Below are 25,626 nucleotides of genomic sequence, written 5' to 3'. Positions count from 1 at the left end.
AACTGAAATAGATGAGAATTGGATGGTGGAGAGATTAGGATCTATGAGCAAACACTGCTCACTACCAAAGAATAGAAGGAAATCTCACACTATCGTGTTTTACAAAGTGTCAGAGTACAGGTATTTGGTTGAGGAACAATGGAACAATTATAATGAAATTTTTGCGTCTCAGCTCTTTAAAATAATTGATCTCTCATTTGTTGATGGACTTATAAATGCAAACTCAATGTTATTCCCATCCATAATAGAACTGCTAACTTCTAGATATTATTCATCAAGAAAACACACCATGACAGCTATCAAATGAAATTTTTATTAAGTTATGCAATTTATATTTCATTGCTGTATGCAGAATACCTGAAAGTACTGGAGCATTAATACAGCCCTAATCTGGTTTAACTCCTTTACTGCATATACATATAACAAAGCTTCATGACTGAGTAATAGCAAAATCCACATGAAATGTGCATCATCTAAAGAGCTCTATAGGGCAGAGTTTGAAAATTTGGAGTTTCTGTTGAAGTGTGTTGAACACATCTTTTTAAAGAATAGCATGGTTTATTAGAAAAAAAATGTAAGGAGTATGTATCAGTGATTATTATAAACAAAATAGAATATTTACTAGATAGTAGAAAATTTCTGTTCACAGAACTTGATCTAAATGTTGTAAATTCCTACCTTGACCCAAATTCAGATTAAAGTAGCAGAAGTATTTGGCTTTGAATTATGCATAAAATTATAGCATAAAAAAATAACCAAAAAAGAGGATCTGATGAGCAGATGATGGCCCCTGTGGTTTATAGCTGCTTACCTGACCACCTTTTGCATTATCTCTCTCTGATACTGCACATCCAGAAAATTCTCCAGCTGATAAACGAGAAATAGGAAGTGTGTGATCAATCTCTCTCCCACTTTGCCAGCTCCTATGTTTGAAGTTCAAGTGTCAAGGTAATTGCTCTTTTTTCCAGCTATTGGAAAATTGGGACTATATTAGTGTAAGTATCTTGCCTTATTCTTTTTTAATTAAAACATGTGTTTATGTTTGCTGGTTGTAGAGAGAGAAAAGCATGGAAATATGACACTAGAACATCCTGAAGGCTTAAACAATAGAGGGCTGTATCAAACTGACAAACATAAAGAAACCTGATTTTTCTTTCAGTCTTGCATTTCTTTGCGACTGGTTTATTTTTCTAAGCTACCTGGGATGGCAAGTGGTGCCAGAATACTTCTGAAATGATTTATTTTCTTTCCTGTTTTTGCATTGTGTCTCTCAGGGATCTGGTTTGGTTTCTTTACTTATTTGAAAGCACAATCTGACTTTTTGAGAGTTTAAGAGGAAGATGGCTTGGGTTTTCATTAGCGTGATTTATACCCAGTTGCAACTAAACAAGACTTGCGATTGCTTTCCCTTATATGACTGAAGCATGAGATCAAAAGGCGAGATTAGCTAAGACAAACCCCTGCAGATTTAATTTTTCGTGGTGGGTTTGGGCAGGAGCTGTGAAGAAGGTGCTGTTCCCCTGGGTGCTGGTGAGGTGCTGTCCCTGAGGCCAGCAGGTTGAGTAGGCTCTGAGCAGTTCCTGACCAGAGGCTGCAGCACGAGGACCTGAGGTCAGCTGGTAACTGCAGTGCAATGGAAATGAGACCATGCTGTGTTTGAATTCCCTGGTGAGAATCACCATGCATATCTTTGTGAAATGGCAGACAGATTGGTGAAATACATGTGGCACATTGGGCAACTTGCATAAATGATCCAGCCTGTAGCTGGTTCACTGTGTAATCTTCTGTTATTTTTTGCGAGGAGAGATCAGCAGAAGGGAGTGTGACTCCTCACAATGTCTGGCTGGCTGGTAGCCCAAGATTTAAGATTTTTCATGTTAATATTTAAAATCCCAAGGGGATTGCATCCCAAGTGCATTTTTGAGCTTCTGATGCCTGTATTCCATTTCATTCTTGATGGTTAGGAGGGAGAGATTTGGGGCCTGAGGGCTTTCTGAAATGAGATAGCTGAGAGTATACAGTATCTTTTTCTCTGGAGTACTGGCTGTGTGGAATTTTTCCCTCCAGAGCTCAAATGTGTGATAAATTTAGTGTATTTAAAAATATGTTTTCCACCTAAGCTTTGCATGACAGTACTATCAGTTGTAATTATTTAACTGTTAGTAGTTATGATTTAAAGTAGCAGACTAAGGAAGTAAGACTGTGGGAATATCCAAGTCTTATTAGAGTCATCACTCTTTGCCTTGGACATTGGTTATGAAATATTATTAATTTGACATTTTCAACTTACTTTCCAGTACTTTTAAGAATCTCTGAGAGGATTTTATGATTGCTTATTTTAAATCATAAGACATTAAGTACTTCAGACAAATAAGATTTTTATGCTCTTCATTTGTAAAATGCACAAAGGTCAGCTACTAAGCATGCTGAGACTCTTTTGCTAGAGGTATTTTTATTACTCTGTCTGTATTTCATATGCCTGTCCTAACTACAAGAGGAGTAAATCCAAATTCATCCCCAGATGTGGGGCAAGAAAACAACACTTAGGAATAAGAGAGCAAAGGCAACTCGGCTAAGAACAAGGACTATTCAGCCAAAGCAGGAGAGATGTAACAAAGTTTCTAAAATGTGACAGGTAGAGAACCACAGTAGTTTGCAGAAAAAATTCTTATACAAGCACTTGTTTTAAGGGAAAAAATATGTGAATACTAGGGACATGATCTGTTGGTTAGCAGATGCATGAACGGTTATACTTATGGGCTATCCAGGGGTGTGTTACTCCAATCTGGTAGTGAAAATATTATAAAAGCTATGAACACTTTTAATAAATGTTTTCTAGTTATACCGTGCCTGGGGACCGTGCATCATTCCTACGCCACAAATGGCTCCCTGAGCAGGGACACACAAGCTCCTAGGCCAGCCCGGACTGCGGCGTATCCCGACTGCACCAATGGTGGCCTTCAGGGAATGCCAAGGACGGCTTTTCATCGCTGCCTAAGGAACAGGTTAGCCCTGCCAGCGGTTGGGAAAAGTTCCCCATAAAAATGGGCAATAATATAAGCAAACTGGAAACTCTCCATAAAGACTGTTTATTGCATATTACAAAGGAACAAGGGTATAAAATACAAGAAAGAAACCTTATACAACTCCTTTTATGGGTGAAAACTTATTGTCCTTGGTATCCCCCTGACGGCTCCTATGACCTCGATCACTGGAAGCGAGTGGGGGAGTCTCTAAAGTCTCATCAATTAGACAGTCGTGAGGTTAATCCTGATGAATTCATTACATGGTGGATTGTTTATTCTGCACTACAAGCTTTTCGCAATTCGGAAGAGATATTACAGCCAGCCATAAATTTGTCTGCAGACACTTCCCATGCACTCACAGCACCTCCTTCACGTCCTGATTTGGTTGTTTTGCAAGTGGAGGAGGGAATTAATAGGGAGGAACCGGAGGGCGATCTTGTGAATCTAAGAGCTATTGATCTAAGACAGGAATGTGATTTATATCCTGCTACAAAGCCGCAGCCACTGAAAGCTATGGCTGCATCACCATCTACTGATGCAAAGGTGCTAAAACAGCAGTCATGTCTCCCAGCCTATGACATGTCTCCCTTAAAACACATGACTGATAGTGAGCTTTCACTGTCCCCTGAGCCAAAAAGCTTTTTAGACACTTGCCGAAGACAAGCATTAGATCAAGGGGATGTTGAATTGCTCTGTGCTATGCCCACAGTCTATCAAGGCAATCTGCCCCATCATGAGCAAATTTCTTATGAAATGGTTAAGGAATTAAGAAAATCTGTGAAAGAAAATGGTCTGCAGTCTTCCTATACGATGGGACTTGTAGAAGCTGTAGCAAAAAACTATGTTATGTTACCTGCTGACTGGAAAGCCTTATTGAAATTGATTATGACAACAAGACAATACTCAATATGGTGGGCAGAGTATGAAGAGTTATGTGAAAATCAAGCCCAGGCTAATATGGACACTGGGAAAGATGGAATAACAAAGGATCATTTGGCAGGGACTAGAGATCAGACAACCATAAGAGATCAGTTAAGAATGCCCCTAGAGACGTATAACCAAGTAAGGGGGCTGGCTATAAGAGCTCTGAAAAGAGTGCCAGACATTAACAGAACTGAACCTGGCTTCTCCACCATAAGGCAAGGACCCCAAGAACCCTACATTACTTTTATTGATCGCTTGCAAACAGCTGTGAACAGGCAAATTGATTTACCAGCTGCAGCAGAAGTTTTATTGAAATCCCTAGCCTATGAAAATGCTAATACCGACTGTCGTAAAGCACTTGATCAAATAAAAAACAAACCTGGTACTTCCTTAGCTGATTTTATCAAAATTTGTGCAGATATTGGTACAGAACAATACAAAGCAGATTTACTAGCAACTGCCTTAGCTCAACAGCTACAACTGGCTCCGGCAGCAATTAAATGCTTTGGCTGTGGAGAGGAAGGTCATGTGAAAAAGCAGTGCTCAAAGAATAAGCAAGGGAAGAAAAAACCTAGTAAACTGTGTTTCAGATGTAAGAAAGGTTACCATTGGAGTAATGAATGCCGTTCTAAGTACGACAAAGATGGAAAACCTCTGCCACAACGGCAAAAATTGAAGGGCGGAGTGAAATCCTGTGCCACACAACAAAACAGGATCCAGGCACAGCAAACCCACACAGCTCAAGTTACATCAGGAGAACCCTGGGCAGTGCCAGCTTGGACTTGGCAGTTTCCACTACAACCACAATAAGTGACACATCAGTTCATTCACCTCACACCTACTGGCTTAAACTGACTCCTTCCTTTCAAATGCCATGCATTGCTGCTCTGGAAATCGTCATCATCTAAAAGTCAACTTTTTATTTTAAATGGAATCATCAACTCTGATTCTAGGGGTGAAATAAAAATCATAGCTTGACTCTTAACCCACTTTGTACTATGCCAGCAGTTTCATGCATTGCTCAATTGATACCATTCCCTGTATTTCTGGACATGCGATCAACACCATCTGTCAATGCTGACTGGGGCACTGGAGGTTTTGGGAGTACTGTACTCCTAACATTTGTTGGTCCAAACTCGTTTCATTACAACAGCCTTTTCCAACCTGTGTAAAAGATGGCAAGTTTTTTACAGGGTTAACAGATACTGGAGCAGACATAACCATCATCAACAAATATGAATGGCCACCCACATGGCCCTTAACAACCTCAGCAGCAATCATCGCAGGGGTCTGAGGACAGCACACACCACAACAGTCAGCTAAAGAACTCATGGTACAGGATCAGAAGGGGAGCAAGCACCTCTCAACTGTATGTACTTTCTACTCCATGTAGATTGTGGGGAAGAGATCGGTGATCACAGTGGGAACTGATACTGACAACAAATCTGTGAAAGTGGTCACTGATGTGCCGGCGAGACTTAAACTCCCATGGAAGACATAGTTCTGTGTGGATTGACCAGTGGCCCCCCAGAGGGGAACGGTTGCAACAAGCACAAAAGCTGGTCAAAGAACTATTGGATATGGGAAATATAGTTCCTTTCACTAGCCCATGGAACATCCTAGTATTTGTGACTCCAAAAAAGACTGGCAAATGGAGACTCTAATAAGATCTGAGAGCTATCAAAGCAATAATAGTCCCGATGGATGCACAGCAACCCAGAATACCTAATCCAGCAATGATCGTTGAAACATGGGAATTGTTAATTATTGACTTAGAAGATTGTTTTTTCATAATTGCATTACACCTTGATGATGCTCCTCATTTTGCTTTTTCATTGCCATCCTTGACCAGCAGTGAACCCATGCAAAGGTATCACTGGGCTGTGTTACCAAAAGGGATGAAAAAGTCCTACAGTATGCCAGTTTGTGGCCACAAGTGCTTTACAGCCAGTGCAGCAGCAATTTTCAATTGTTCTATTGTATCATTAGATATTTTAAAATATTTCCAGATTTGATAACAAAACAGCAAGTGAAAGAAGGTTTTCCCATAATACTTTAACAGATTTTCAACCACCTGTCTATTATAAAGATTTGCAGAGTGGACAATGGCTAGACCCTCTGCCTTTGTAACATGAGGGTGTGGATATGGCCACAGGAACTTATTGTTACCTGCAAAGAACATGAAGCCCTCTGCAGAAGAAATGATGGCTTGAAGGCATCACAATTTTAGTTTGGTAGTCAGTTACAATGGGTTTTGGCACAACATATGTAGCCTTTTTGTCATCCTCAGTGGATTCTTGAGGATTGTGAATGAAGCATGGGTCCCACAACCAAAGACCAATGTTTGGCTCACACTAGTCAAAGCAATTAACCAATCTACACTTTGAAATGCATCACTAGGAGTGGTCATGTATATATAAACGTGTCTGGGTGGCATTCCTTTAATGAAGGATGAACGGAACAAGTTATGCAATCAGGGAGTTACCCTGATTGTACAACTCCAGGTACGCATAGGTCATCATGGTGGTGTTTGTGTCTGTAAGAGGATTTTCTCTTGTCAAAGGCACAGAATCAGGCTCCCATTCATTTTGTTTATTTTGATCTATCAAGAGAAAGATCAAAAGGAAAAGCTAAAACAAGTATTGAGACTTTTCTATTGCTCTTACTTTTGGCATTGTATTATGTTATATATAATTGGTTATATATACATAAATTGATTAGCTATAGTCTTATAAAACATTTCAAGCAATACTTCATTTAAGGCAATAATATAAAGTTTGACAGTTGTCCTTGCCCATCCTATTACCACTAAAAGAGCACTGCTGCACTGTATTTCTTGATATTCAAAGATATCTAAATGACCATCAGTGAAGAGCAAAGAAATAGTAACTGAACACAACTTTGAATTAATGGCAATAAAAAAAAAAATCTTTTATTAATTCAGATAAAAGGCTTTCTAAGGTAAAACAAAACTGTTTAAAACAATTTCTTTCTGTTATTATTAGCATGGAAAATACTGTATTTATTTTAAGAACTGGTAGCTTAATCAGTATTGAAGGCATGTTGCTAAGTGTTAGAATATATTCTGTCATTTGGCTCAGCTTTAGGCAATTATACATGTAAATATAATTACCATGGTATTTTTTTTAACATATTAGTCTCAAGTTTGTGATGAATGAATCTGCAATGTGTTTTCTTAACACCTTTTTGAAGTGAATTAATCCAATATTAATTTATTTTAGATGTGCCAGGAGCATCATCCTATTACTAATAAGTCAGAATAGACAGCAGGAAATGCAGGTCCCTTCCTAGCATTGCCAGAATGTATCTCTGTGTGGATCCAGCAATCTGGGTGATATGTTGACAGAATGAGGCCAGCGATGCAAATAAAGGAATTCTCCCCCCTCCTCTCCTTGCAGTTTATTGCTTGTCATTGACTAACTCACTGACTAGAATTTCTACAGAAAAATCAAACTAGTAGAGAATCAGGTTCTATATTAGCATTACTATCAAGTGTTTAATTTGTGTATTAGGCGATAAGAGTATTTATGTTTCCAAAATTACAGCTATTTAATTTGGTTTATCAGCTGCCTAAGACTGAAGTAGGATTCTTTAGGTATATAAATTTCAGGCTGGATTCTTAGCACAAATTAGAGTAGTTTTACTGCAGTTGCTGTAGTGGACTGTCATCAGTGTCACTTTATATTAGTGGAACACATGAATCCAAATGCTTCTGTTAAATACCAAATAAAGGCTTCTTTTTTAAAATGGAAAGTGATTTTTTAAAACTATCCCCCCAAAATATCTTTAATTATGTTTGCTAGATGTGTTAGGATTTGTTGTTTTGTCTTAATCACTTGCAAATTTTTAATCTGATTCCCTGACATACTGACAACAGCAGAGAGACAAAATATATTTATTTTTGCAAACCACAGTTATTACAATTCTCAGATCAGGAAAGCTCAGTTTAGAAGGAAAACTATTTATTCCATAAAAGAAAAAAGCCAGAATTCATTAATAAATGAAAAAAATATCCCAACAAAATCAAAATAGAATTTGTAGATAGAGAAACTCAAAGCTACTGGGTGACTGGAAAGACAGCTCCATTTATGTGAAATAAATATTCTGGGTTTTAATATTAAAGTGAGGTAACATAATCCAGTTCCCTTTGATCATAATACACAGATGATCAGGATAGGGAGTCATACAAGCATATACAAATGTACCCAATTCTTATTTGAGAAAAAGGAGTCAAGGACAAAGGACTCAAAGAAGACAGATAACAAGCTTCTGTATTTTCTGGCTCATTGTATCCAGTAGCTACAGAAAGCCAGATTAGTATATTTTATTCATATTTCCTTAAGTAGCTTTATTTATCTAGCATAGTTACCATCTGTGAAAACCAGTGCTTTGCACAAAAATAATGGAGAATCTAATAAAAAAAAGAAATGTGGCTTCCAAATTTAGTTTGCTGTTACCAATGAAATCCATACTGCAATTTGGCAAAAATCTGTCTTGAGGGTGATGTGGGGGTGGTAAAAAGGCACCCGATCACTCATTTCCACACAGGCACTCTATTAACCAGAAAAAGATTTTCCTCAGATTGAAGCCTAAACCTCTGTTTGATGGAAGGGGGAAACCAATCTTCCCAAGCTCTCAAAAACTGTTGCAAGCAGACATTTGGCTGCTGAAGCAGCCCTGCTTTCTCCAGTCTGGGGCACACAGCTCAGTATGATTCAGCAGGTGTCCATTTTAAGTGACCATAGTTATATTTCATAGGCCATTTTTCTCACTCATCTGGAAGTATAAGACGTGGCTATCCCCACGCCTAATCTTTGTATATTTAATGCAAGCGATGCATATTTTGAACTGTACCCATATCACATTGAAATCACCTGGCAAAAAAAAAAGTTATTTCCTATGAAAACATTTTCAAGGGAGAATTGAGAGGGAGGAGTGCAAGGCATAAAAGAACTGAATGGGAAGTTAATGATGTTGTAATGCTGCTAAAGATGTGGTAACTTTTGAATGGTAATACCTTATCTAGGACACTGAAACCAAAGTGTTTTTGAATTCTTGGATGCATTTGAATTTTAAAATTCCACATTTGTTATTAAAAAGTGTAAAGGATGATTTTTGACTCACACACGCACATACACACACATTTAAAAGAAACTAAAACATAGAGAAAGTTTGTTTTTTAAAAGTATGAAAGGCAGTTTGCTTGCACCATGTTCTGATGTGCTTCCTGTGCATGAGTGGGCCCTACATATATGGTCCACCAGCTGATTTTTCCCCAGCCAATCTGTACATCTATTTTATTCATTTTGCCATATGTACACCTGAAAATGAACTTCAATCACATAAAAACTGGTTGTCTGGCAAACACATAGTCAATGCAACAAATAATAAGTTACAGATAGCTCATATGTAATTGTTACCTCTGGCTTGGTATGCCTTCAACAGCCTCACTTTAGTGCCCAGCTGTAGCTTGTGCCTGTTTTTGTGGTAGACTCAGTGTGTTTTGTAAGCTGTGTATGATGCACAAGTGTAACTACAACATATGCTGTTTATGAGCCCTTAATCTTTCTTCACTTGAGGCAGCACTGCCCCCCACAGTCTGCAGAGTCCCATCTGCATCACTTGTCTTGAATTGCAGATTTGTATCATGGCAGAGTATAGAAAAGGTATCTTCAATCTTCTTATGACAGCTGCACAGGATTTTTCTAGGCTGGCAGTTGTCAAATCAACAACAAACCTGCTGCATCTAGTGCTGCTGATTTTCCATAAGGCATTTTAAAATGCCCTATATTTAGTGAGGACAGTTATTACTTCCCATCCAATTTACCAGGGTATCACTGCAGAATTTCACCCAAGGATAGGCATAATATACTCAACCTGTCCTACGGCACTGTAGGACTGTCTGATAAGCTGAAATACAATGTTTTGAAAATGTATATTCATGTACTCCTAATAGCCTAATGATCACAAAACTCATTCAGACGTGTAGAAGACCTAGCTATATCCCTGAAACAACATCTTAGCCCTGTGCATTGCCTTACCAGGCCAATCATAATTTTCATTTGTAACTGTGCCATATTGGGTTAACAAATATTTCACAGAAGAAGGCCTTAAGCTCTGGTTTTATCCTGTTGTATCCTTGTCTTATTTTTTCCTTTTGCAAGTTTGGTTGGTACATCCCTAACAAAGTTTATGATGGATCAAAAATAAAACCTTATCCAGTCTGAGTATCAAAGGGAATGGCCCCTTAATTACCTGTACTTCCCTTTAATTACTGCCACTTGATTTAAATCTGAAAGGCAGTGCTTTAGAGTGACAACATGTTTAGTCTAACATTTGTCAGAATAAGAAAAATTGGAATATAGTTGTATTATGTAATGAAGAGAGAGAAAATACTAAGACTGTTAAGCTATTATCTGTCCCTACATAGAAGTGGTTTTTACTGAGAACTGTAGCAAATTGAAGTAATATTAATTCTGGCATGATAACTCTCTACTTTTATTGCAGGGTGACTCAAACCATCTTTTTATCTCAGAGGAAACAGTATAACACTAGAGAAATGGGTTTTGAGAGGAAAAACTGTATCCCTGGTTGAGAGTTTACATGAAGGTATTTTTTTAAACACTTACTGAAAGGTTTTTGTAATGGCACTGAAAAAATACACAATGTGAAAGTGTAAAACTATATTGAATCAGAAAATAGACCTCACAGTACTTGTTACATGGGCTAATACAGGAGAGTCTGTATTTTTCATCACATCTATTTTCACAGAAAATGATTCTTTTTATCAGTCTGTTTTAATCTGTTGTATTTCCCCTAAGTAGCAGATTCACATTCAAGGACTAATTTATACATTGCAGTTCTGTTAGTGTCTTGGTTTCCAAAATGTTTTCAGGAATTGTGGTAAGCTCATGTCACTGTTAATTAACCTTAAAGGCAAGACAATACAATTCCTCTGTAATCACAGAATGATACTACAGGGTCTTTTTAGCCACCATTGGTTTTAACTATTAAATTAGTTTTAGAAAATAGCAAAACAATTTATAAAGTCACATTGAAACTTGAAATAATCAAAGTGTAAACTATTTGGCCAGTAACTAAATATTGTTTATTAACTGCTGGCAATGATTAATGTTCTAGGCAAATTATTACTGATTTTATTTTCAATGTGTCTACATAGTTATGACAAAATTCAAGCTTTTGAAAGAAATTAAGACCAAATCCACAAGTGCAGAAAATAATAATCTACAATAATATAATACTTTAATAATTTAAATATTCCTTTCTCACGAGGGAAAAGCTATTGTGCAAATCTTACTATGAATCAAAGTTTGGGGGGAGGGGGATCCTTTCTTTTTCTTTTAAATTTTTTTCAGTTAAACTGTGTAAATAAACTGATGAATCATATTTTTGGTTTTGACCACATAGTTTAAATAAGAAATTATAGGGATTCTATATATATTAGTTTTTTTTATCCAACTCATGAAAATATCTGAATTGACAAAAGCAATAAGAAGTCAAATTTGATACGAACAATTTATTTTTAAAATTTCTTTTTGATATGCGTGAAGACAGAAAACTCCTTATGTGAATAAGCTTCCCTACAGTAGTCAATCTGATTGGCCTTCAATAGATAATCTTTACAGGAGTATCTGTTCTGTATCAAGAGGATAGGAAAGGAGCTGATGTGGAGCAGAATGCAATGATGTGTCTGCCCTCTGTAAAGTTCTCTACCAAAAAAAAAAAAAGTCTCTGCTTTAACAGGGATTCTTTAAGAAGGACTCTAAATACTGAGTTTTCAAGGCTAAGTTGTAAAAGACCAGAAGCCAGAGTCCAAGGCTTTTGAGCACCTGGATACAGGGGATACAATGGAAAAATCCACCCCTTTTCCTGGTAAAAGAATGTGTTAGAGTGCAACGGAGGAACTTCCTAATTTCTTTCTCATTGGTTAAGTACTAGGAGTTTTGGGGGCAAACCCCTAGCTTTTAAGTTTTCCAGTAATTTCCTTTATGTACTATAGATAATATACATAGTAAAAAAAAAAAAAAAGTGATGTTAGACTCATCTAGACATTAGGTGTGGGCTGCTTATTGTGGCTAAACTGATCCAGTTACAGCTGCCTGATATGGTTAATTCTCTGTAATATTAGATCAATGTAATGGTAACTATGGCATTTTTACTAAAAAAGGAAGGAAACAGTATTTAAAGTGAAAGCTTAGTATTTCTGGAATGTAAAACAACATGAAAAGCTGGTCAAACCATCATAAATTCTGCAGTAGTCTTGCACATGTAATTATATCATCTCAGATTCTCCCAAAAACCTTTGAAACAACTGCATGACTTCTTCAAGTGACCTTCCCACATGAAATTTACTTTTGCAAACAACCCTTGAGTATTAGATAATGAGATGACAATTTCTTTTACAGAAAAGTACTTCTGGTTTACTATCAATTGTTTAAATTCGTGAGATATATGTAATTTCTTAAATTGTGAACTGTCTCATTAATAACATCTGCATACTGATTGTAAGCCTTCAGGTCTTCCCAAAAAACTGACCACTTTTGAATTCCAATTGTCAAAAACTGAATACTTTTTATTTTACTACTACTCAAGTATGGCTCAGTGAATTGTATATTAAATTGATCTGATTCCCTTCCTGAGCATGAGGGAAAGAGGGTTTTCTTAAATACTGTAAGAATGGAAAAGGTCAGGAAAACATGAAAGGGTATTTTTCAGACCACAAATGAGAAACTTATTGAAAGTTTGCAATGTAAAAATACAGTCTAACCTCTGTTTTGCAGAGGTTAAGGTGCATGGTTTTTGACCATTTACCAAAACAAAATTTCTGGTGAGAATCTTGGTTTACATAAAACCACACCAAGCCAAAGCAACCCCTCACCCAGATTATATTAATATATTTATTAATGCTTAATAGTTGTCTCATGATATTAGTAAAATCTAAAATAATATTACATTTATTCCATCCACTCTGTTCTTCCCCAAAATGCTGAACAGGAATGAGGAGTGATAACAAATCAAATAGATATATGCATCACTAATCCATACAGCTCAGTTCTCCTTGAAATGTAAATTCCAGAAAGGGACTTGCATTTTCAAAGATGCATACAGCTTCTGCTAACTGGTGCTCCTGCATTCAGCTCATTTAAAGATTAGCTGTAAACTTCAGAGAAGAAAGAGAAAGACTTGATGCCTGCAAGCATAAATATAGAAAGACATTAGAATTTTCTCCCTTCCTTTTTCTTGGAAGACTATGAAATTTAATGTGGCACATAGATGTAGGAGTTTTTCAATTACTATCATCTACCTGAAACTTTTATTAAAATATACATTGTTTTCAAATTTGCTTCTTGTAAGAAAAAAAATAAAAAAGGAAAAATAGATTTTCAGAATACATAAGAAACAGAAAGTAATATATTTTTTGTCCAATGTAAGCTGCATTTATGTTGCTCCCTTTGATAATGTATTTCTGAAATTGGAAGGAGTTTTGTTTATCACTGAGACTGCATTGGTCAGAAAGAACCCGCCATGCTAGACAATATTGGGAATCTCAATTTGGGTGTTCTGTTATCAGACTAAAGTGCTGTGCCCACAAAATAGTAACAGCCATTCTGATACATAATCACACTGTAAATTCAGAGTTCAGACTTTTTCTGGTCTAGCTTTTTACTTGACAAAAGACACAGAGGATTTTGTTAGACTGCACAACTGTAATTATTACAGTTTTCCTATCCAATGTCCTTGTAAAGCTGGTAGAAGACCAGCATAAACATTCTGTTCTTTGACTAATTTGTGACAAAGATTTTTCTGTTTCCAGATTCTTATTTGACATTTTATTTCTTAGAGCCTACATCTGATCAATACTAATGATTAAGAAGCCACAATCTCAGAAAAGTGGAAGAATAAAAGACAATTTGCACCATCTGTAAAAATCAGAGATGTAGTAAATATACTTCAGAAAGGTAATTTCAGAGATTAATTATATGCAAATGAGAATAATTTGCTCTCATTCATACAGCATATTTTCTCTCATACATACATATACAAGTAGTAGAACAGCTGAAGAATAAGATTCATATTATTTTTAACATTTTAGATTTTTTGAGAGAATATTTGATGAAAGCTATTTCTACATAATCTGAGTCTGATTCTATCCAGCTTCAGAAGAATACTGCTCCTTGCCTAAGTAGCCCACTCATAAAGTATTAAAAGCCTAAAAATCAGCCCTGCAATACATACCTCTTAGCCTGGAAAGTGGAAGAATCCCATGGTAGGAACATACACTCCCTTATGCTGAGCAGTGACTTAGGTAGAAGGACAGAGATGCAGGATCTTCATTGGGTTTGATGCTCAGAGTTGATTTTCTTCTTTGGTATTGATATGTAATAAAATGTTTACATGAAAAAGCAGAAAAATCAGCACAACACTGTAAAAAATATTGAAAATAAAATCCTGATGTGGGGCTAGAAATGGTTGTGGTTCTTAAGTATAACCTCAGTATGTCATACTGAACACTGTGTCTAAGATATGTAACACAACGAGAGGTTTTTTTAATGTTGAGACTATCCCATGGTCTGCATCAGAAATGGCAAAATAAAATAAAACTACACCATGCTTCAGGGGGCAAGCAATTTTTTTTTTTTTGTTAACAAGAACCATTGTGCCAATAGAGGTATATAAACCAAAGTCAGGAGAGCAATAGAATAACTAGTCACAGAGTACAAACATAATTCATATGGTAGTACTAAGAGCTTTTTCATTCAAGAGCTAAGTGACATATTTTATGCACTCAAATATTTTTTCAGTTGCTCATTAATAGTTAATATTTTTGGCATTGATTTTTATTTTAGTATATATTGTTCCTGGGATATTTTATTTTTTTTACATTCAGAACCCTCACTTTTACCTTCTTCAAACAGTTTATGTTTTTAATTTGCAGATTTTTTGAAAACACAAGATAGTAAGAGTGTGTTTTAATATTCATGTTATACAGACAGGTAGCTTCTAGTTCACCTATTCAAAATTACAGGTGAAATAGATTCCTTCTATTATTAATTAAGTACTTCAGCATATTAAAGATGATGATTTATTTGAGTTAGTATGTATACCCCTATTTTAACATACAATTTAGACTTATTTTATGAAAAATTCTATAAATCAACACCACTATTGTGTGGGATATAAAAAATACTAACAACAAAAAATACAGAACAGTTAGAATAATACTATTTCCAATATTTACATTTTTTACAGTTAGATGCATTTTTCCAAAACAGCAGAAATCTTGTAGAGATACACCTTTGCTAAGTTTGCTGAAGTTATTGTATTTGCATGTGAGAAAAAGATCAGAATATGACTCCCAGTAATCATACAAATACATAAAACTTATTTTTCCCAACAGAAGGAGTACCCTTTCAATGAGTCAAGAGAAGCGTTGTCCCAATGAAACATATAACCAGTGTGTTAATTCTCATAACACAAGTCTTTACAGTTTAGAAAGGCATGTCTGAAAGTTTGTCTCAGGCCCTTTTTAAGAAATATTGACCCCCAAATGTGTTAATGCCAGTCAAAGGAATGATTAACCATCCTGTAAAATTTTGCATTGTGCTCTCTGAAGTAAGAATACAGTTGTTCTAAAACAGTGCTGTTAACAAGAGGATGGGGACGCCCTTTGGATTCATGTAAACATCTCTCCCTCCCATCACTTCTGATGCAGTAGAATCCCTTGGTTTGGTTAAAATAAAAATTAGAAGACATAATTCGGGATGGAAGATTTAGAAATCTTTCAACTTTTTGTAACTCAGGAAGAGGGTCCTTGATCAAAGTATTGCCATCCACTATGTGAATCTGATCCAAACTGAAATGCTTAAGCCACTTTTCCATATGGACATCGTATAGACTTCTCTGAATAGCTTTGTATTTGGTATTAAGCACTCCATTCTTAATAACAATATCTTCAAAGAGCTGAACAGGCTTGTGGCTTTCTACTCTGTTGTAATACACTTGGGTATAGTCAGATATAACTCTCTCAGTGGGATCTCTTAGAATGAGCAACAGTTTAATGGAGCTATTCATGTCATGAATTCTTCCTGGAGCCTGTGGTGATGTAAAATAGCCTGGTGTTTTCTCAATTGTAATTTGGTTTCCATAAGAAAATGGCATCAGATTTCTATACCAGTCTATTCCTTTCACATAATTTTCATCCCAGTCAAAGAAGTGGACTTCTGTAGCTGCCACCACAATGTTAGGATGAATATCCAACATTTCCAGCAAAGCTCTGGTCCCTCCTTTACGAACTCCTATGATGATTGTCTGAGGTATTTGTCGGCTGGTGCCAGGAGGTCTCACCTGTGCTGAATAGTGTTCACTTTTATTGCTGAACAATCCCACTTGTGACTTCAGTGTTTCCAAGAGTGCCCCATTCTCAACAGGAGCACCCCGAGCATGAGTCAGCAGAAGATAAGCTGACACGAGTAGGAAGGCCATGTGGAGAGGAATAATTATTTCAAGATAATGTTTTGCTCAATTAATGAAAGAATAGGTGAGTCCCCTCTTGAGATGGTTGGCAGAACCTGTGGTAAGCACACAGCAAGCTTCTGAAGCATCTGCAAAATAAAATTAGACAAATCAGTGATGCTAAACTCATCATCAGTTAAAAAATTCAACTCCCAATTCAATTCACAAAGCTAATCTGTGATCCCAATAGGAAATTAATAGGGAAATTTTTTGTTTCCCCTGAGTTTATATCAGGACAGAAAAGTCCCATGCGCTGGGGTTTTTTCTCCTCATAATGAGTGACAAATGATGGATACTAACATTTCAGCAACTTTTATTTCCTCTAAGCAGATTAGAATTGTTTACCTGATTTTAAATCCTGACCATTTATTGCTTGCTTTGACTTTCCTAATTATCTTCCATATACAGCACCTACTTCTCTTGTTATAAATACCATACCCCATATGATAACAATAATTCCAAAGCACCTTCCCTCAAATTCCCTGCTAGAATAGTCAAATATATAAATAACAGACCTGGATGATGGTGCCATCATCTGTGTTTACTTAGACACAAAAAGACCAAAACATAGACAGTGGCAAAGTTTTGAAATCTGAGCCCATTAGAGCAGAAAACTGTGTCAAACAAAAGTAAAGTGGCTAAGTAGGATCAGTGTGGGAAAAAGAAGTGATGCAGGGTGGATGGATTCTCTGTAACTATCCAAGTGTTGTGCTGCACAGTCATATGGGTGTTGGAAAAGTCTTGGCAAAATCAGATCTTCAGACAATATTCTGCAGTTCCTCCAATGCTCTGTATAAGACACATCCAGATGCTTTCTGGTCACTGAGAGATTTCTGCAGGGAAGAAAGTCTCCTTGAGGATGAAAAGCTTCTTGTACTTAATCCACGTTGCATATGGTCATTTTAAGAAGTGGAGAATGTTAAATATCTTCAAAATTTGAAAAAACTTCAGGCTTGCAGGTATGTGCATGTGCAGATGTAAGTGAAAGAAAACATCTCTGCAACTGTGTTACTAACATTTGAAATCTCCTGGGTAACTTTTGTACATAATATTTGAAACAGATTTCTTATGGATGTCCCATCACAACCACAGTCATAAAAATTCAGATCAATGCAACACCTGCACTTGAACCACTGTGCTTAAATTGCCTGTTTTTAACTCTGAAAATCCTACAGGACAAATTCCCATTGAGAGGACTCTTGAGTTTGACTCCATTTTTGAGCAATTACATGATTTAAAGATTTGTGGGATATATATATATCTACATTCTTGTTTTGTTTAAAATGCAGCATGCAGAAAGGGGTTTTTTTTGTACAGTGAAGCAGCAGTCATTTAATAACAATAATAATTTTTTGGAATAATTTTGAATTATGGCTCATATTTTAAAGTAGTCTCAGAAATGCTACCACCTTAGCTCCTTCTCCAGTGTTCACTGTCTCCTTCTTTTCCTGAACATATTGGTCATGTGTCATCTGTTAGAACAGCCTTAGAAAACACAGCCAATTCCCATTTGTCATGGCACTGAGGAGCATTCAGTATTTCTATTTAAAAATTGTTTACTTTGAGTCTTATTTACAGGCTTAAAGATTATAAATTTTTTATAATAACAGTCTAGGCAATGCAGCAGAGTCATTAAGTCTATTTTCTAAATTTTGTTGAAACCTTCTCCAGCTTCTTGGATATCTAGGGAATGATTGCAGTCAGTCCCAATGAGCACTAAACTCACAGTTATATAGCAAATATTAACCCTAAAATTGTCATTTAAAAAATAAACTATGACCTTTAGTGAAGAAATCTGCAGAGAACATTCCCTGTTATGTCCGAGCAAGACTTAAAGGGCAACTGCTTCTTCAAAAAGAGCATAGTTTCAACGAGGAAGGGTGAGTATACAATTACTAAATATTGGAAAAGTCTAAGTACAAATTTGCTTTGTAAGGACAGAGTGGAATGCTGATCTTCAGGAACTTGAAAGGAGGTTTCATTTTAAAGATAACAATTTTTTCCACTAGGAACTTCACTCAGAAGTTCTGTTTGAAGTTCCCAAGAGCAAAGAATGCGAGAATTTCTATGGCAGTCACAGGAGGGAAGAACAGGTATGTTTATACCAAAATAATTTATAGCTACTATTCCTTTGGATGGCAAGCTTGGGAAGTGGTAACCATGCTGTTCAGGGCTGCTGAGAGACTAAAATGCATTTTACAATAATGGCAGCTAACACTGGTTTTGGAAAGATCCTTAGGATGCACAGCACGAAATGTGAAGCATCGCATCCCAGATGATTCCTGGAATGCCAGCTTTCAAAGAAGGGACTCTGCTTTAAAAATTTAAAGCCGAATTTTTCCCATTTCATAAGGTTCCTTAATAGTTTAATCTGAGGAAAGGCACAGCAATGCATAAGATGGTTTCAGAAGTAGCAACATATGACAGTGTGGTATCTTTCCAGACCTGTGATGCCAGCAGGCTGGGATTTGGGAGCAGGGGCCAAGGGAGCAATTGAGCATTCTTTTTACCTGTTCTGAAATCCCAGTGTTAGTTTGCATTCAATTAATCTTCATTGTTAAATTAAAATTCTTCCAGGAAGACTGAGGACTGTTTTTATAAAAATCTTACAGGTTTTCTCAATTTACCTCTTTCATAATTATACAGCATGTTATACATTATAAATGCACTTACACATCTATATATTAGATTACAAGTACTTTGAACTAAGAGAAGACCTGTCTGAATGTCTGCCAAGCAAAGGATTACTTATAAATATCAAGGTGGAGGCATAAAATTCATTATCTGATTTAAATTCTGAAACTATCTCATTTTGAAACAGCTTTATGAACTGATTCTAGACAGGTATTTTAGGCAATTTCACTTAACTTGAAAGAAAACTATTTTTAGATTTCTTGATAATTAGTATTTCTGAAACTAACTAGGTTAATAGCTTAAATTGAAAAAAACAGAAAGGAAGAGGGAAAAAGCAGGAATTTCTCTGAAGTAAACTAAAACCAGAGTAAAAAAGAAACAAGTATTTCATACTGGAACTCTGCACTAGTAGAGATAGAGATGTGCTCTTCCTAGATCTGGTGACAGGTGAAAAAATTCTCACATTGACTTTTTGATTTTCTTTAGAAAATTCAAACACACTAACATTATTTCATCCCTAACTGAGTTTTCTAGTTTCATGCACCTAAGAATCAGGTGCAAATACTGAAACCTGAAGAAAACTGTAAGCTGAATGAAAAAATCATATTGTCACTGAGGAAAGATTGGTCTTCCAAAATATTCTCAGCTTCACTTCGGATGTGAGTGAGCGTTTGCTTAATTTACGATCTGAAATCAGCAGTTCTCTGTAAGACACATTCAGGCAGCAAGTAGCAGAAGGGATTCTGCATATTCTGTGGACTGAAGTATTGTTTGAAAAAAAAATTAAACATATTTATCAACCATTTTAACCAGTTTTCAAATTAATTAGTTGTTTTAAAAATTTCTTAAAATCATTGTTAGGAAAAAACATCACCCAGGGAATACTACAGAAAAAAATCAAATTCAAAATGTGCTGTAAAATTGGTTCCTAAATAGATCAAAATTGCCTTTGGGAGCAATTCTATCAGAGCAACATTTCAACCTTGGCCTAAGATATTTGATTGATTTCAATGAAGCTCTAAGATGTTAGATCCTGTGGTTAGGTTATAATTGCTACATAAATGTAAAGGTTTTAAAGATTTATCATATATAATTGGAAAGTTATTAGAATAATTTTTGTATTGCTTTTATGCCTTTATGCAATTACATTTTTAGAAGATATTAACTGCTTTTTATAATGAAAACAATATATTTTACATTGGTGCACTGCACCAATGAAGAATCTGAAAGTATTCTTATAAAACTAACCCCATGACACATTACCAGAATTATAGTGTCCTATTGGCATTTTTCCCTATTATTTGGTAGTGTTGGTGCTGTTTAGTAACATAAGGAACATCAACACATATGATACTTATTAAGCAGAAATGTAGTTCAGAAGCAAATTTGTGCTGCAGAAAGGACTAATTAAGTAAATAGTACCTTGGGCTGCTGTTTCTTCTATTTTTTCAAAAAGTAGACAAGACTTGAGGAGCTGCTATGCTGGCTGAAAAATCATTTTAATATTACAGAAATGTACTAAACACCCTTAATTGCTGCACTGTATTCTGAAAAAACTTCCAAGATTCTTAGGATTTATCATGCTTTGGGATAAAGTACAAAATTGTAGGGTAAACCTAAATATATTATTATTAATTTATAACATTATTACTTCCTAATAATAGTTCCTGTATTACACTGCCTGTAAAGCTTTTCACTGGATAATTCTGCAGCATTCTGTGTTAATGAACTGCCTGCACCTTATTAAGGCACCGTTCACACCTTACAGGAATTTGCAACTGACCAATGGATAGATGCAGTTCAGGACTGCAAATGCCTTGGAAAGTCAGGCTAATCTGATCTGCTCAAGGTCACATAGCAGGTTTATAGTCCAACCAAGAATAAAAACCCCAGGCTTCTAATTCTCCATCCAATTCCTTTTCCATTTCCAACTTTGTGCCATTCCATAGCAGCCTCTCACAACCCTTATGATAACTTATAGCTGGATTACATGCTGAACTGAAAAGCAAAGAGGTTCCTCAATGTTTCAGCATAAAACTCAATTTTTTTTTAATAATGCTTGCTCCTCACAAAACAAAAAAAAAAAAAAGGAATCAAGTACTAACTGCAAACAGGTTTTTGTTGTTTCAAAGCATTTGTGCAGAAATACTTCTGTTGGTGACTGAAAACTGCAGCAAGGGGAGGTGGTCAGAGCAAATATAACAAAACACCAATTTTTGTCTTGATACTGTTTTTCCTGTTAATTCCTATGACATACAAACTTATTGCAACACAAAGATCAATCACTGAGAACAGTACAATGCAAACATGTTAAGGCTTACTGGCACACAAACTTGTAACAGCTCAGTTGTATGTCTATTATTAAGAACATCTCTAATGTTGACAATAGAAAAAAACAATTCCAGCCTAACTGTATTCACAACCAAAAGTCAGATAAGGTGAACAGTTTCAGAAATTTTTGGAAGGACAATCATACTGTGATGTCAGTTAGACCCATGTAAAGTGTTCCTATACAGACTGGGTTATATAATAAATAATTCTAAAAGTTTTGGAATATCTGAAATTAGGCTGGAGATTTTTCTTCAGTAAAACTAGAATTAGTTACATAGCATAATAAATGCACTCAGTATGGCTTATATATTTTTTAAAAACAGGCAAATGAATTATCCAGTGCATATAGGACACACTCCTTAACAGAATCCGGTATCAATGTATTCAAATCCAATAATGTAATTACTAAGTCAATTAATTCTAAGCATTAAATATCAGAAGTAATACTATCATCAAAAGTCCTCTTCATAATACCTTAATTCTGATTATAATGTAATTTGTGAAATAATGGACATTTGAAAATACTGGCACATGTCCAATAGTTGAACAGAAAAGTATCCTCTTTAACATTAATTGGAAAGAAACAGAGTTTAGCTACTTCTATCCACATATGTGAGATATAGCCTAGGCAGAGTTCAGGAGACAATGAGGGCACATTTCTGTGTGAAAAAATATTTAAAATTTTGGAAATTTTCCTGTGTAAAATCAACTGTGAGTCTTAATTTTATTACAAACAGAGCAATTACTTTAGGTCCATGTTAGAATTGGACCAGTCAGGTGCAATTGAATAACTTTAGAGCTGTGCCCTTGAAGTGAGATTTGATTCAGAAGAATCCAAAATTAACTATTCCATGAGACTAAAGACTATGTGGGAAGGGACAGTTATCCCAGAGAGATAACCTTTTATATGGCATGAATCTTCTCTGCTACACTTTTATGCTCTGCTCCATTCCCAGACCAGCTGTAGTAACTAAATAATATTTGCATTGTCGTTAGTGGCCTTTATCAGAATCAGGTAGGAGAGGTCAGTCAGTTCCCAGGAGTATACCTCCCACCTGTAACCATGGAAAATCTCTGCTGCCAGCTGGAGAAAGCAAGAAAGGGTAAGAGAGAGTAAAACACAGCACTGGAGTCTTGTAACAGAGCTGCAAGTTGAGCTCAATGATCTCTTTTCATACAAGGAGCAGGGGACCAAGTATGAAAAGGTCCACAGACCCAAAGCCAAATAAACATTGCAGCAGTTCATATTGCTGATTAAGAGTCTTGTAGGCTCCTAAGAATTTTGTTCACTTTCATTTTACTCAAACTATGGGCATGTTTTTGTTAGGGAGATGCACTAAGATTTCCCAAATGAGGTAGTACCTAAAAACCCATGAACCCACAGACTGTCTAGAAATGCTGCTTTGCTGCCATAACACCTCTTTGGGTAATGAAAAAGTTTAAAGGTTTCTCTTTAAGCATCAACACAAAATATATGTTAGCACAAAGAAAGACAAAGACATTAACATTTTAAAGTCCTCATCTCAGCAGTGAATTTATTTGTGTGAGCCTTTCCAATGAGATTGCAGTTTTATAACAGCCAACAGTTACTACCTTACAAGAATAAAAAAAAGGAATAAAAAAGGAAGTAGCTATTTGGTGAGAAAACGTAGGAGCTATAAAGTAACAGCAATTGGCTGCAGGCTTCTACCAGGTGCACAGAGTATAATGGATAAAAAGTAAAGCTGAGAAATGTTAGCATGAACTATAAACACCATTAAATCATTGGCAGGTGATATTAGCAGATAGGAGTTTTGAAGGAAGTTTGATTCCCTAAGGATAGCATTACATTTCCTAATTCCTTTTCTGACTGCAAATATCTAGCAGTACAGTAATATATACAGTATAAACACACTAATAAATTTCTGAGCTAAATAAACCTTCTACAGCTGTAGTTTACACGCTTATATTTTATGGTATCTTTGAAAAATATCATACTCAAACCACCCACATAAAACTCACTGAATTACAATTTCATAATGATCTTTAATATGTTTAGCACATAAAGCCAGGAACATTCTAAGGATACTTGTAAATAGACATAAATAAAAATTCAGTCCTTATTAAGATGCAAAGAGTGGATAGCGGTCAGATTAGCACAGATGAGAAGGCCAATTTTACTTATCACATTGGCATACTTGAAATGGAATTACATTAGCATTTTGTTGAATTAAACTTACACCTCTAATTGTTAATTAAGCATCTGAATTAATATAAATTGAAGTAACAAAGATGCCATGCCAGTTCTTCAGCCAAACAAGCAGTAGTCATGCAATTATAAAGCTGCAAGATGTAATGATGTGTGGCTGATAAGCAACTTTTGTGTATATTTCTACAGTACAACAAAAAGGTCAAACTCAAGCCTCACTATGTCTGGTATAATTAATTGAATATTATTACTTTTCCCCTACTTATTGTCACAAAGAATACCTTAATACTCAGATGTTTAGAAAATAAAATGAGAACTTGATGCAGAGGATTTACAAGAGACCTGTCTTTTAAAGGAAAAAAAAAAAACCTTAGAGGGTCAGGGATGGCAAGAGAAGCCATCAAGAGGGATGAAGACAATTTAACTCTGTGGTACAAACCAGCAAATTCATACAGGACATCCAGGTCAAATAACTGACCCTAAAATTTTTTGTGCTCCTGTAAAGAGCACAGATTCCTGGTACTAAAAACAAAAATAACCACAAAAAATCATGCACACAAAACCCTTCCACCAAATCCTACCCCCACAAAAAACCCCAACCAAAAGCCAAAGAAAAACCACAAACCCACACTGGTTTTAAGACAGTACAACTTCAAGGGCTCCGAAAAGGGATAATTCTTCTCAGAGCTTTTCTGGGCAGCACTTGTCAATATTCCACCTTCTGTTTTCAGCACTGCCCCGTGCAGGGGAGGAGCAGTGCAGGCAAAGCTCATCAGACCGTGGCAGCTGCTCAGGGATCACCCTTAGCCAGCCAGGAGGGACACGTGGGGAGCTGGCCAGGGGGAACAGCCAGGCCACAAGGAGCCTTCTTTATCCCCAAACCTGTCCAACAGAGAGACATCTCAGATGAGTCTGATGAGCCAAGTTCAGTGTCTCAACCTTTGTTTACATCTTTTTGAATAACTTCTCCAAGGCTCTGGGAAGCAGTTCTCTGGTGCTGTCTGATAAGATTGCTCTCTTGGGTCCCATAGAGCTGCTGCACACCCCATCATACAGGGCATGAAACAAACTGATCCTTCCCTTGGTGATGTGTCCTGCTATCCAACAATCACCAGGCTGGAAACCTTCTAATATCAAATGCAAACAGTGAGAGAAGGATCCAGCTTCTTGGCTCAGGGTTGCACTGTAAAGCACAGATGTAAACTGAGCAGGGAATTCACACAGAATTTTAAAAAAGCAGCTGAAAAACCCATCAGAGTTGAAATCCTTTAGCCTTGTAAAGGATGACTGAACAAAATTTAAGAAAAAATAACAGCTCAGGAGCAATTTTTTAAAAGAGTAACTACAGAACAGAAGATGTGAGAGGATATAAAGAAGCTGAAATAATAAATCAATGATGGACTTAAAATTGAAAATTCAATTTTGAAATCTTGGGTACTGTCACAGGCCCTGATAAGTGACAAGATCAATATAAAGGTCAAAGAGAAACAGCATGAGTCAGTATGAATGTTTGATAAAATAACAGAATTTACAAAACCAAGAAACATACTAAATCCACACTGAGTTCAGGTATGCTGAGAGACTTTGGGCATCAAAGAATCAGAAATTCTACAGAAAGGACCTCATAGTCCATCTTTTCTCAAAGTAAACAAACAAGTACAACTTGAAAAGACTATAGAAGGTAACTGCTTAGCAATTCTTAACACTGATTAATAAATATATTAGTAAAATATATAAAATATATCAGTAAAATAAATATATTAGTCAAAACTCTGTCTTCCACTGGTAAACAAATTCTTGCTATTAAAGAAAGCAAGTACACTGCAATACAGAACAGGCAAACATATTAGAAAAGAAACAAATAGATAAAATGTTTTTTTGAATAGAAGCTCAATGCCTTCAACACATATCCATCATCAAGCTATGTGCACATTCAGCCCAGCAGATAGCTGTAGAGATACAGGAGTG

General features: G+C 36.1%; 1 protein-coding gene across 4 annotated transcripts in view; it reads right to left on the bottom strand.

Annotated features, from left to right (window-relative positions):
• Window positions 1-12,562: 12,562 nt before the first annotated feature.
• The window catches only part of LOC120502224 (heparan sulfate glucosamine 3-O-sulfotransferase 1-like), a 54,691-nt gene continuing 41,627 nt past the window's right edge, over window positions 12,563-25,626 (bottom strand). For 3 of the 4 annotated variants that reach the window (XR_005627484.1, XR_005627483.1, XR_005627482.1), the window contains 2 exons: window positions 14,229-16,594; window positions 12,563-13,182 (listed from right to left, as the gene is read on the bottom strand). Coding sequence is in view for 1 of the 4 variants with exons in the window: in XM_039709443.1 (XP_039565377.1) it covers window positions 15,546-16,475 (930 nt within the window). In the remaining 3 variants the exon portion in view is untranslated. Of the gene's footprint in view, window positions 13,183-13,793; window positions 16,595-25,626 lie in introns of those variants that run through there. The other variant, XM_039709443.1, reaches the window with a different exon arrangement.

This window comes from Passer montanus, unplaced genomic scaffold (assembly GCF_014805655.1).
Source record: "Passer montanus isolate IOZ18808 unplaced genomic scaffold, ASM1480565v1 scaffold21, whole genome shotgun sequence".
Classification (NCBI taxonomy): Eukaryota; Metazoa; Chordata; class Aves; order Passeriformes; family Passeridae; genus Passer; species Passer montanus.
Note: the sequence above shows the minus strand (reverse complement) of the source record. Positions and strands in the feature narration are given on the sequence as shown.